The sequence below is a fragment of the Danio aesculapii genome, chromosome 19 (genome assembly GCF_903798145.1).
Source record: "Danio aesculapii chromosome 19, fDanAes4.1, whole genome shotgun sequence".
Taxonomy (NCBI): Eukaryota; Metazoa; Chordata; class Actinopteri; order Cypriniformes; family Danionidae; genus Danio; species Danio aesculapii.
Genome location: NC_079453.1, coordinates 45,057,732 through 45,071,354, shown reverse-complemented (window position 1 = coordinate 45,071,354; position 13,623 = coordinate 45,057,732). Strand labels below are relative to the sequence as shown.

General features: G+C 35.3%; 1 protein-coding gene across 28 annotated transcripts in view; it reads right to left on the bottom strand.

The window, feature by feature from the left end:
- clasp2 (cytoplasmic linker associated protein 2) overlaps positions 1-13,623 on the bottom strand; it is a 116,193-nt gene that overhangs the window by 7,526 nt on the left and 95,044 nt on the right. For 26 of the 28 annotated variants that reach the window (XM_056479659.1, XM_056479667.1, XM_056479661.1 and 23 more), the window contains 6 exons: positions 12,532-12,675; positions 11,803-11,946; positions 8,327-8,433; positions 8,053-8,221; positions 5,315-5,501; positions 2,970-3,163 (listed from right to left, as the gene is read on the bottom strand). In XM_056479659.1, the coding sequence (XP_056335634.1) occupies positions 2,970-3,163; positions 5,315-5,501; positions 8,053-8,221; positions 8,327-8,433; positions 11,803-11,946; positions 12,532-12,675 (945 nt within the window). The remainder of the gene's footprint in view (positions 1-2,969; positions 3,164-5,314; positions 5,502-8,052; positions 8,222-8,326; positions 8,434-11,802; positions 11,947-12,531; positions 12,676-13,623) is intronic. The other 2 variants (XM_056479660.1, XM_056479684.1) reach the window with 1 other exon arrangement.

Below are 13,623 nucleotides of genomic sequence, written 5' to 3'. Positions count from 1 at the left end.
GAGAGAGAGAGAGTACAGTTAGTAGTAGTATAGCCAGAGAGGCAGTTGAAGATTAGGAAGGAAAGTGGAGACTAAACAGTTGCGTTTTTAGTCGTTTCTTGAAGACAGCAAGTGACTCTGCTGTTCTGATGTAGTTAGGGAGTTCATTCCACCAACTGGGCAGATTGAATGCGAGAGTTCGGGAAAGTGATTTCTTCCCTCTTAGGGATGGAACCACGAGGCGACGTTCATTCACAGAACGCAAGTTTTTGGAGGGCACATAAATCTGCAGAAGTGAGAGCAGATAAGAAGGAGCAAAGCCAGAGGTCGCTTTGTAAGCAAACATCAGAGCTTTGAATTTGATGCGAGCAGCAACTGGCAGCCAGTGCAAACGGGTGAGTAGCGGAGTGACACGTGCTCTTTTGGGTTCTTCAAAGACCACTCGTGCTGCAGCGTTCTGAAGCAGCTGAAGAGGTTTGATAGAACTAGCTGGTAGCCCGGCTAGTAGAGAGTTGCAATAATACAGATCGGAGAGAACAAGAGCTTGAACAATGAGTTGAGCTGTATGTTCAGATAGGAAGGGTCGGACCTTTCTGATGTTATAGAGTGCGAATCTGCAAGATCGAGCAGTTCTAGAAATGTGCTCAGAGAAGTTTAGTTGGTCATCAATCGTTACTCCAAGGCTTTTTACCATTTTGGATGCAATTTATATAATTCAATTAACAAGCAAAACACGCATAAAATGCAGCACATTTGAAATTACACGAGAAACATGCAAGTATCTGAACCACACTTTTTATGTTTACATTTTTAGTTTAATTTATAATAAATCTTGCTCATCAAGTCGTGACATATAAAATACTGTTTCTGTGTCCAAGCCGCTACTCATTTGAATTGAGAAAATTTGTTTCTAACTACTTTTTAGTCCTATCACACATTAAAGTGAATTGTATATAAAATCATGATGTACACAACAGTCTCTGGACTGACACCAGTATCTGAACAATTTATTAAAAATGTTTCACTTTCTGGCCATCAGATATTAGCAGGGGCAGATTTAACAATAAGCAAGGTAAGCAGCCGCTTAGGGCCCCAGGAAATCTGAGGACCCCCAAATAAATGCCTAGAATTATCCTTGTAAATGATAAATAATATGGTTTTCTGTGGTATTTTTTATGGTGTTAATTTGAATGTAATTACTACATCTTATTACAAATGTGTCCCCTAGCCTCAATCATGGACCAGTCCAGCAGTCAAATATGTAGATTTACTTTAAAAAAACTTAATATTTCTAGTTGTGAATTCATTTTAAGAAAACTAATTATATCAAAAGTTTTACAAGATGTCACAAGATGCTTTACATGTTATTATTATTTTGCATTAAGATAAAATGTAGAAAAGGAGACCGAGTGGTATAAGAAACAAACGGCAAAATAGACAAAAATACATTACAGTACAAAAGGTGTATTTTGGAACTTTTGGGGCCCATGGCTGGAATTGCTTAGGGTCCCCAAATCACTAAATCCGGCCCTGGATATTTGGCATGGATGTATATATTGCGATTGTGATTTTCTAAAGTAATAAATTGCTTTGTAAACTTTTATTATTACCAGTTGTCGAGTCTCCTCATACAATTTAATATAGCGATTGGACCAGAAGCTGCTTAGTGTTACGTCCCACTTAACAAGTGGATAGTGACTGCTACTATCATTTCTGTTTGTTTTGAACAAATAATTTTTACATAAATTTTTATGTTCTGAAAAGTTAAACACACACACACTTTATATTTTTGGATTATATAATAATATGATTATATTATATATTAAAATGTATACAACAAGTCTGTCTGGTTCTCGAATCTGATTGTCCAATAGCCCTGAGATATTAAAGTAATATTGTACAGCCTCTTCACCCTTGTGTATTACTCCGCCCTCACGAGTGGCAAGCAGAGGACTACAGCTTGACAAATATTGCAGCTGTTTGACAACATAATGTACTTTTGAGGCTTTTTTAGGCAATAATGTAGTTGTTTAGATTGCAACTATGCAGTTTATTTTTAAGGATAGTGCCTATTTTAAATATTCATAATTTCCGAGATTCAGCGTGTTGGCAGCCATTAGCCTGTCATAATGAGCAGAGCAAAGACGGTTGATTGTCCGCCACAAGATAGTGACAGAAACCGCATAAGCCCTTAGGGGAGAAAACCAGCATTTTATCAGCATACGCTTCATACTACAGCTGAACAAATCATCACAGAACAGATAAGTGACATTGTAAGTCGATCTCTCTCTTTTATATTTTGTAGTGCTGTATTTATACCATAGTAATCTGCTAGTGTTTTGCTTTGCTTTGGCTTTTTTGGGGTGAATTATTGTGATATCCCGATTGCAACAGAAATACTGGGAAATCTCTGTAAACTGATGACATTTCATGCCGTTCAGCCTTATAATATTAAAATGTCAGCAAAATCACGTGTTTTTTCATCATTTTAGACATTACGCTAGAGCAGTGGTTCTCAAACTGGGGCTCGCCACCCCTGCAGGGGTCACAGAATAATTTCAAGGGGTTGCGAGAGTGATTTAAAAATTGTGTAATTTACAGTGATTATTGCCAGTTCTCTTGTTTGAGTAAAACATTTTAAATCTTATTGTAATTAACTACTGATATTACTTTTAAATGTAAAATAAAAATGCATAAAAACAACAAAAAGATGTCACGTTTGACATAACACAATAACAATATTACAAAAGAGTTAAGAAATCAACATTTAGTGTAATAATTCAGATTTCAAGTCAATTACTTGGGCTAATTGTCATGCTTAATAGAATTATATTTCTTCCTTTCATCGACTTCAAATCAAAGTCGTACCCTGTAGCAGATTGAATTGCTTCTTAACAAAAACTTGTTTTAAAATCCCTATGGGAAAACACTTCAGAATCAGTGCTGCTGAAACACTCCTGCACTGCATTAAAGTGTGAGTTTGCAGGTACCTCTCCATCTCCGAGTGTTTCCAGTAGCAGCAGGAGGATGGTTTTGAAGTGCTCGTCCCAAACATGCAGCTGTGTTTCTCTGATCAGCCGCATTAGTTCACACAGCGCTGCTTTCCTCTCCTCCACGCGCTCGCTGTGATTGGACAGCTCCTTCAAGAGCTCAGCCACCACCTCAGACTGATCCACACCGCTGTCTGTAACACCATCAGCACAGCCAGTCAGAGACACACACAGACTTACAATTTAACAAGCAGCCACAGATCGTTACAGAAGAGAGCAAATAAAAATATTTTTTAATTAATAGTTCTAATATATATACATATTCCTAGATAAATACAATTTTTGTTTTCTTTTTTAATTCTTTATTTATGTAACAAACAGTCACAGATCATTACAGAAGAAAAAAGATTTTTCAATTAACAGTTTTTATTTGTTTTTGATTGTCAAACGGTGGTTATCCATATATTTTTTTTCTATTTTCTGAATTCCAGGGGGTTTCTGAGTGTCAGGGAAGTAGAGAGCTCAGTAAAAGGTTTGCAACAAATACTGTAAAGACATGCTCTATATGCAAGTGTTTTCCACAGGTTTGAAATATACTTGCAGTGGTAGTTGGATTGAAACACACCATTTACCTACATCACATAAATAGTAAACTATATGCAACAAACAAAACATAGTATTTTATTTTTTTACAATATTTTATTTATTATGGCACTGTTATACACTCCTTTTCAATGGGTTAGAGCAGGGGTCATCAATCTCGGTCCTGGAGGGCTGGTGTCCCTGCAGGGTTTAGCTCCAACTTGCCTCAACACACCTGGCTGGGTGTTTCAAGTATACCTAGTAAGACCTTGATTAGCTTGTTCAGGTGTGTTTGATTTGGGTTTGAGCTAAAATCTGCAGCACACCGGCCCTCCAGGAACAAGTTTGGTGACCCATGGGTTAGAGTAAAAAAAAACTGTAATAATTAACATTTTTTATGCGATCCAGGAGCCATGTGCACCCACTGACAGGTAAAATCTGATTCTCTCTCTCTTTCAAGTTCAAAGCAAACTTGAATGCCAAAGCATTTCAGATATGTATAAAATATGCAATATATTGTCATCATCAAATTAATAAAATATACAGCAAATGAGAAATAAATGACAGAAATATCACAGACAATATCACTAAAAAATTATAAAAAATTTCAAGATTAAAACGTGTGGATTATTTAAATAAGGCAAACGCACTGATTAACCATTTTTTAATGGTGTACATGTATTTTGCAGCCAGTCATTTTGTCCTCTCCGAGTATATAGTAAAGTTTTTTTTGAGTCGTTTAGATCAAATAATTAATTATATAATGTTTCTCTCACTCTCACGACTGCGCTGTCAGCTATGATGCCAAGTGCTTAAATAAAAAGGTAATGCAAAATCCGAATCCGGTACATTTTAGGAGATTTAGAAACTTTTTTTTTATGTGCCTAAAATGTGCGTCTCTGCAGAGCACATGAGATGACAGTTCACGCGCGCACAGAACGAAACAGGTAAACCAGAGAAGATTTTCCACTAATTAATCGATCACGGATGATTGGGTATATAGGGTGGATACAATACAGTGTAAAAGGATTTTAATAATGTATCACTATATATACTTGGGCAGCCGTTAATATACTCGGGCAGCATGGCCAAGTAAAGTCTCAGTGTGGAAAGCACTGTATGCAATATAGTTGTTAAGTATTGTGATAATTATATTTTGCGCAATAAAAAACAGATTTTTTAAATATTAGCTAATTACAGTATTTCTCTAGGGAAATATATTTAGAGACTAGACTAGAGGAAGGCTGCTTTTATTAGCTTATTTTTAAAAAAGATTTATTTATGTAAAGATCATATGAAAATGAAGAGTAAAAAAGATTTTACTGATCTATTAAAATGTAACGCAAGCAGAAAAATCTATCTTCTTTCTGTCTATATTTATATGAAATGATTCATACCCCTGCCAAATTCTGACATCAAGATACTTCTATTCAACCAGCAAGCTTTTTTTTGACTGGAAATGACACAGGCTTCTCCTAAAAGATAATAAGACGATGTGCAAGAGGCATCAATGTGGCAAAAAATATTTCTTAGCCTTTATTTATATTTCAAGAACAAAACCTTTGAGTCAGAATTTGAAACTATCTTTGACTTTGAAAACACCCTGCTATATTTCATATTATGACCATCTTAAATGTACCCATTCACTGGAACTAAAATAATCTTTGTTCATTTCTAGAAATATCAATAGAATTTGTATTTAATTTACATTCACTGCATCGGAATCAAAAGGAGAGACTGTGAATCAAAAGCGAATGGATTACCGTCAGTGAGGGACTCCTCTTGGTCTGGATCTTTCAGGCTTTTATTAAAAGGGGAGGAGCTGAAGGAGGAGTCAGAGTAATTGACTGGCTGGTAATCTTTTGATGGGCGGGGACTCGACGAGAGGAGGGGCATAGTGTTCAGCAGAGAGGTCTTATTATCCAGCGCCGTCCGGCCAGAGTCAACAGTCTAAACAGACACACATTCATCCACACACCGATAGGTGAATTTCCAATACAAATATGCACAAAGCTCATGCAATTTTTTCTACATGTGAAAAAAAAAAATTATAATGCAAAATCATATCATTTCCATTAAGTGAGTGTTATGAGACTAAAACTTGTCCTCTGATTATAAGTGCAAAAATCATGATGACAGATATTGGTTTAATTGTATCAAAGCCACACACTAGGCATTTTTTAACCCAAAAATAAAAATGTACTAACTACTTACTCACCCTTAAGTGGTTATAAACCTTTATGCAGTGGCAAATTTAGGCATGTGCAACATGGGCAATCGCCCAGGGTGGCATCTTGCTTGGGGCGGCACGGGGAGACGGTGCAAAAAAATAAATAAAAAGTGCCCCACTAAAAGCACTGAGATACGATTTACTTTATGCAAGTGTACTCATTTAGAGTGGTAATCCCAGAAATAAAGACGTTAGGGTTTGTAATTCTCTATGTACAACCGAAACAATGCTGATGAAAGCAAACTGACGCATGCGTGTAGAAAACCATTCCCGCACGACTCACAAGAACATATGTATGAATTCTGGTTGTTTGTATGCTCGCCGATAAAATACATGCTGCTCATGCGCCGTGAAACCAAGAGACTGGAGTAACAGCCTTTTATGCAGAGGTAACTAAAGTTATGTAATATGCTGATGAAGTTACTGTCACTAAGCATGGCTATAAAGCAGAAAGGAGGGATAAAGAGTAAGGGAGGTAAGACTTCATAACATTAATTCTCAGCCATGAGTCGGGTCTAAGACAACAGATAACTCTATAAAACATGTTTATTTTTTGTATTCGATAGAATTGTCATATAATATTCATGCAAAGGGTTTCTAAAGTGATTTTAGCATATCACTCCAGTTGTTACATTGTTTTCCAGAAACATTTAGGATTGATTTCTGTTATTTATTTAGAATAATAATAATTGTATAATAATATTAATAATAATAAATATAAATAAATTGTTATATTTATTGAAAAATAAATTTAACAATATAAAATTGGGAGAGGGGGGTGTATGGGGTGGTTCGCCCAAGGTGCCATTTAAACTAGAACCGCCACTGCCTTACTGACTTACTTTCCTCTGTTGAACATAAAAATCTATTATGGAAGTCAATGGTTACCGGTTTCCAGCATTCTTCAAAATATCTTCTTTTTGTGTTCAACAGATGAAAGAAACTCAAACAGGTTTGAAACAAGTGAAGGGAGAGTAAATGTTGACAGATTTTTCATTTTTGAGTGAACTATCCCATTAAATAGAAAATACCTGAATTCTATACTTGGAAAAGGCCACAAATGGATTTTTACAACATTGTGCAAGTTACAGTGTTTTTGTTTGTTTTAGCGAGTGACCATTTCTAACGTAAAACAAATGTTAAAACAACTATTAAGAAATTATTGTAGATGATATATACTGCACACTCCTACTTTGAATATTAAAGAGCAGGTCATGTGGGTTTACAAAAAATATCTGATTTGCAGTTTGTAACGTGACATGACAAATAAAGTTATTGTCTCACACAAAAATATTATTATATTTTCAAATCTTTTGTCTGCAACTGATGTCCATAAACATGATCAAAGTAACAGTGTTGCACAATCTTCATCTGTAACATATGAACACTTTGAAATGGGTGTTTCCTTTCCCAAATCGGAATATATTAGTCATGATATTAAAGTCATAACATTAAAGCCAAAATTAATTCAAACAAACTGTCTCAAAATTATCCTTACTTAAAACAATATTGCCTACAATAATTTTCTTCAGTCAAACTATGTTCACCTTTTTGACTGTGTACTTGTCTATCTGTGCCTACATGTGTGTAATGTGTAATTTATTGTCTTTTAGGTATTACCTTTAACATTGCTAACAGTTTATTGCTTTGGTTTTTGGAGTATGTTGTTGTATTTTGCACTGTTAGGCAGCACCTAAGCTTTTCACTCATCATAGTACACGTGCTGCTGATGATGTGACAATAAAAGTGATTTGGTTTGATTTGATATGATATGTATTGAATGAGCAATCAAAACAGACTTAGCCAGCTGACCAACCAGAGCACAGTTGGCTTATGGAAGGGGGAGGGGCTTACAGACTTCAAGCCAAAACTAATCAAAGAACTGCATCAAAATAACTGCAAAACGATTCTAATGTTAGATACATTCTGATAAAATTAGCATTATATTTCTGACCTTTCTTAAACCTTATTTAAACCTGTTATACACCTGTTATAGGGTCTCCAATTCAATATCAGGACACTTTAAAACAGTGTTTCTCAACCACATTCCTAGAGGACCACCAGCTCTGCATATTTTCTGTCTCTGCTTAACCAAACACACCTGATTCAGATCATCAGCCCATTAGAAGAGACTGAAACCCCTGTAATGGGTGTGACAGACAAATGAGACATCCAAAACATGCAGTGCTGGCGGTCCTCAAGGCACATGGTTGAGAAACACTGATTTAAAATACCACACGGCCTGCTCTTTATGCATGAAGCATCTCTTACTTGATTTGTCTTTCGTACCTCTTCTCCGCCGTCTCCTTCTCTTTTCCGTGGAGGCTCCGTCATGTCCTCCTGACTTCGGACGCTGAAGTTCTGGATCGCCTGACTGACTCCTCTCAGAGAGCTGTAGATCTCCTCAGAGTTCATGTTCTCTGTATCGTAATCAAATGCACTGTGCACACACATAAGACAGACGAGATGTTAAATAAGGATATACGCTAAGCAAAGATCTGCAAAATCCAAATGATCCATGTCTTTGTTTAAACCAGTGCTGTACCTTGGTGAAGGTGTGTTTTGGGATGTGTTAGTGGGGGAGGTTAAAGGACTGGACCAACTGGCTGGTGATCTTGGTGTGTGCCGGGTGAGTGGACTTCCAATTGACGCCTGCAAGAAAGAAATGTTTTAGTTCAAAAACTTGTGGCTATTCTTATTTATTTAATGCAATATCAGCAGCATTGGCTCTACACACAGCAACACTGGTAATAAATATTCAGTTTATAAATTGCAATGATAAATGAAATGTTTCTTTACAAACCTGCATTTTCTAAAAACAATACAACGACACCACTGATAAAGTCATTTGAGTTCTTTCAATTTAATCATTGATAAATACTGGAAAATTCCTCCAGGAGGCTCTTTTTAAACATTCCTGGTGGCTATTCTAAGGAAATGATTGCTACCAATAACAGCAACAGGAAATCACTAGTTTCATATGTGATTTGACTGTTTTGACCAATGCAAAAAAAAAAAAAAACACAGTAGATGGGCTGAAAATGCTCATTTATTTGCTGATTAAAAAAAAAAAAAAAACACAGCAGTGTGCAATTCTTTATTCCTGACACCTGCTTGTCACGTTTAAATTTCTTGTTGTATATGTAATAACCACATGTTGTTGTATATGTGATTTTTAAATTCAAGACTGATGAAAAACTAAAGTTTATGAGCCCTACAAAATGCATATGTAACAAAACAGCATAAATATAACTATATTTGTATAAGGAAACTATATACAGTATTTATATAAGGAAACTATATATATATATATATATATATATATATATATATATATATATATATATATATATATATATATAAAGAAAAGTAGTTAATTCCCTCTACTTGGATGAACTGTCCCTTTCAGAACATAATCAATGGTCTTTTTTTTTATTCAAAGGCTTTGTGAGGAAAAGGGAAAAATGAATTATACAAAAGCTTTTGCACAACCTCAAAGATAATTCTATTCAATAGCGCTTTCACAATGTAGATTGTGTTAAAGCATCTTCACATAGAAGATTATAGCACATTGAAACAGTGTCACTTCAGTTTTCAGTGTTTAAGTTCAGTTCAGTTTAGCTCAGTTTAATGTTGTTTAATATTCACTGTTTAATATTCAGAGTACAAACACTGAAGAGCAAATCCATCGTAACGCAGCTCTACAAGTCCTGAACCATGCAAGCCAGTGGCGACAGCGACGAGGAAAAAACTTCACCAATTGGTGAAAGTGAAGGATAAAAACCTCGAGAGAAACCAGGCTGTTTGGCACGACCATTTCTCCACTGGCCAAATATCTTGTGCAGAGCTGCAGTCTATAACACAAAAACTATATCTCTTCAGCTTATTCATCGAGTACCAGCGGGTGCAGCCATCTGAATCTTTTTGGCTCAAGACTTCCCGTCTCATTCACTTCCATTCATTTTAGACGTTAATAAAAACTGCTCTTTATGCTGCTTGATAAAAAAAATAGATATTTTATTATTATATTATTCTGCTTTGCCTGTATAGTCATGCAAACACTTGTTTGCAGAGAGAGTAGTTTGATTGTTTTCTGCAGTTTATTATTCCTAGTCATTTCTCCCGTAGGCAAATGAATCTGAAGTACTGAAACAATCACAAAAACAAGCGCACATCCACATTGAAGAATAAGGTCAATATCTAAAGCTGTTCCATAAATACTTGGGTCTAAAATGACACGAACATGAAACGCATTACGGTTTATTGGTTATATAACTAGCCGGACAATAATTCAATTGTAATATATAGCACAATATATATGACTTCGAATACATGGCAAACTTTGAACTTTAATTAAAATCTGAATCATATCGCATCAACCAAAATAAAGAGATATATTGTGATAAAAATTTTACCTAAATCTTTCAGCCCAAGTGGGAAATGAAAATGTGTAACATGTTACAATACAGAACATATTTGTCAACATGAACAATACAGTACTTATTCATTCATTCTTTTCTTTTTCAGCTTAGTCCCTTTAAGCATCAGGGGTCGCCACAGCGGAATGAACCGCCAATCTTATCCAGCATATGTTTTACACAACGAATGCCCTTCCAGCTGCAACCCATCACTGGGAAACACCATACACTCTCATTCATTCACACTCATACACTACAGGCAACTTAGCTTACCCAATTCATATTTACTCATCTGTATGAAAATACAATTGCTCATGTTAACTCAGAGTGCTTTAACTAAATGTTAACAAGCACAGCTCTGGATTTTAATAATGCATTAGTAAGTGTTGAACTATAATGAATGAATCCAGTGCAAGCATTGTTCTTGTAAAAAAAAAAAAAGAGTGTTTTTTTTTTTCTTTGGGTCAATACCCAGAAATTTTAAATAATGATTCAACCATAATTAATCTAGTATGTGTATGCATTATCGACATATAAAATGTCAAATAATACAGCACTGTGAATGAATGAATCCAGTGCAAGCATTGTTCTTGTAAAAAAACAAAACAAAAACATTAATGTTAACTAGGTGTCCTGTATTCATGGGTGTAAGTGGACACAAATTATACGCTCAAATTGTACATATACAAATGTACTTATATATGTCCAGAAGTGTCCACGGTATTTAAGACACTTAAGGACAGAATAGAAATTGATTATACAAAAAAATTCACTGGGGTCAATTCAGACGTATCACAGTGCTCATTTGGTAAATGCACACAATTAGCATAAACAATATGCTAATTGTGGCCGTTAATGTCAAGTTAACATTATCTCAAGTCGTCACAAATAAAACAATGCATGGGAAACGGCTTTGGCATGTTAGTTGCAGTGCACTATCCAACAAGCTATTGCTAACGTTTACTAGATAAGTACAAGCAATCGATAATTTAGCAGATTCAAGAAAAATTACATCAGTAATCAGCATTTTTGCCGCAACTAATTTATGAACGAGTCTGCATCAACTACATTAAAAAGAATCGCTTTATTTACAGTGAATAAAATAACCTCCTACTTAACATTTACTGAGCCGCAGCCACACACCTGACTCGTGTGTAGAGTAGGTGAGATGAACTGGGAATGCAGGTAGTGGGCCAAACCACTGTGAGGAAGGGGAGGGGGAACTCAACTGTTTCTAAATGCATTTTTTGCATTTGTTTTGTTACTACTTGCACAATTATTGTAAGTGTAGATTCATCTATTTTTCAGAGAATGCAAGTTTTTAAAATACTTTTCCCCCCAGGATTTACACCCATGCCTGTATCATTAACTGCTACCAAAAAATCAATAAATAAAATCATTAAATAAATGAAGTATATTTTGATATTTTGAGTCAGCTCCCTTATTAAAAAGAGTGTTTTTTTTCTTTGGATAAATACCCAGAAATTTTAAATAATGATTCAAACATAATTAATCTAGCATGTTTATGCATTATCGACATATAAAATGTCAAATAATACAGCACTGTTTATGTGCGTCACTGCATCAGGAATGTGCTGATCACCTGCGCTGTGTTGCCTGTGTTTCGCAGGTGGTTCTGCAATAATTTAGTGGCTCCGTCCTGAAAGGTTTTAGGAAGTGCACCGAGAAGCATTGTGAACTCCGGCGTGTTCAGCTGGAACAGCGAGATCAACACCGACTGCGCCGCCTGAAATCAACACACAAAATGAAGCCTCAAAACAAAGTCAACACCACCAAAGCAAACTATACATACAGTTAAAGTCAAAATGATGAGCCCTCCTGTGAATTTTCGTTTCTTTTCTTTTTTAAATATTTCCCAAACAATGTTCAACAAAGCAATGAATTTTTTCACAGTATTTACTATAATATTTTTTCTTTTTTCATTCAATTTGTTTTATTTTGGCCAGAATAAAAGCGGCTTAAATTTTTTTTAAACCATTTTAAGGTCAATATTATAAGCCCTTTTCAGCATTATTTTTCTCGATTGTCTACAGAACAAACCATCATTATAAAATTACTTGCCTAATTAACCTAGTTAGCCTTTAAATATCACTTTAAGTTGAATACTAGTATCTTGAAAAATATCTAGTAAAATATTATGTGCTGAAATCATGGCAAAGATAAAAGAAATCCCTTATTAAAACTATTATGTTTAGAAATGTACTGAAAAAAATCTTTTCTTTAAACAGAAATTGGGGGTAAAAAAATATACAGGGGGGCTAATAATTCTGACTTCAACTGTAAACTGAGCTGAAAGTGCAGAATCTTGTACCTTTCTGACGTCTGAGCTCTTGGGTTCGGTGGTCCACGTAATGATACGCGACACTGCCAGTCTGGTTTCGCCCGTGTTGACGAAATCCTGCGGCTCCATTTGTAGCGTCAGTGTTTCAATGTACTTCAAAATGGCCACCTTCACCTGAAACATCATCCTCATGTTACAACTGCGCCAAAATCAGCTCAGACACAATATATCATTCATCATTCGCTCTGCATATTTGACCTCAATCACAAACCCTCCTTCAATAGGGAATATGCACAGGAACTTTTATTTTCAGCCAGCCAGAGTGTCTTTCCATTATAAAATTGCCACATTTTAGATCTGATTTCTTTAAAAATTAGCCTGATTGATACACGATATAAAATTCAAGCTGTAAAAGGAACCTTATGAAATTTAAAACAGTCACTTAAACCTTTCACCGGAAGTTTATGATTGGCTGAAAAATGCTAGCTGCGCATAAACCCCATTAAAACTCCTCCTCATACAGAGCAAAACTCATCAGCATCCAACAAGGCTGCAGTCCAAGCACACAAAAGAGCCACACGTTCACAGAGATTCACAAATCCATGAAAGAAAGCAAGACAGCAGGGGGAAGGTGGTGTGAGCGCGCTGTGTGCGATTAAACTTTTATTAATTTTTTTTAGCCAGGGGTTGTCCTGCTCTCATTTACGGATGCTCCACTCTTTAAAAAAAACATCATGCCTTTAATAAAACAATCTATCAAGACTGAATGGTCATGGTAATAATTAGGCTCCATAAATCACTTTTAACCACTATATTTTTCTGCAGCACAATTCAAAAAGTTTAGGGTCAGTATGTTTTTATTCACTTTTCCTGATTATATTTTTCAGATGCTCACTGTATTTGTTTGCTAAAAAAATCTTATAAAAAAAAAAAGGGAAACACCATTACAACTTAAACAGAGGTTTTCTGATTTAACATTTTCAAATGTAATTTATTTCTGTGATGCAAGGCTGAAATTGCATTGACATTATTATTCAGAAATCATTATAATAAGATGATTTGAAGGTCAAGAAATATTTGTGATTATTATAAATATTGAAATCCAATTGTAGGGCTTGATAC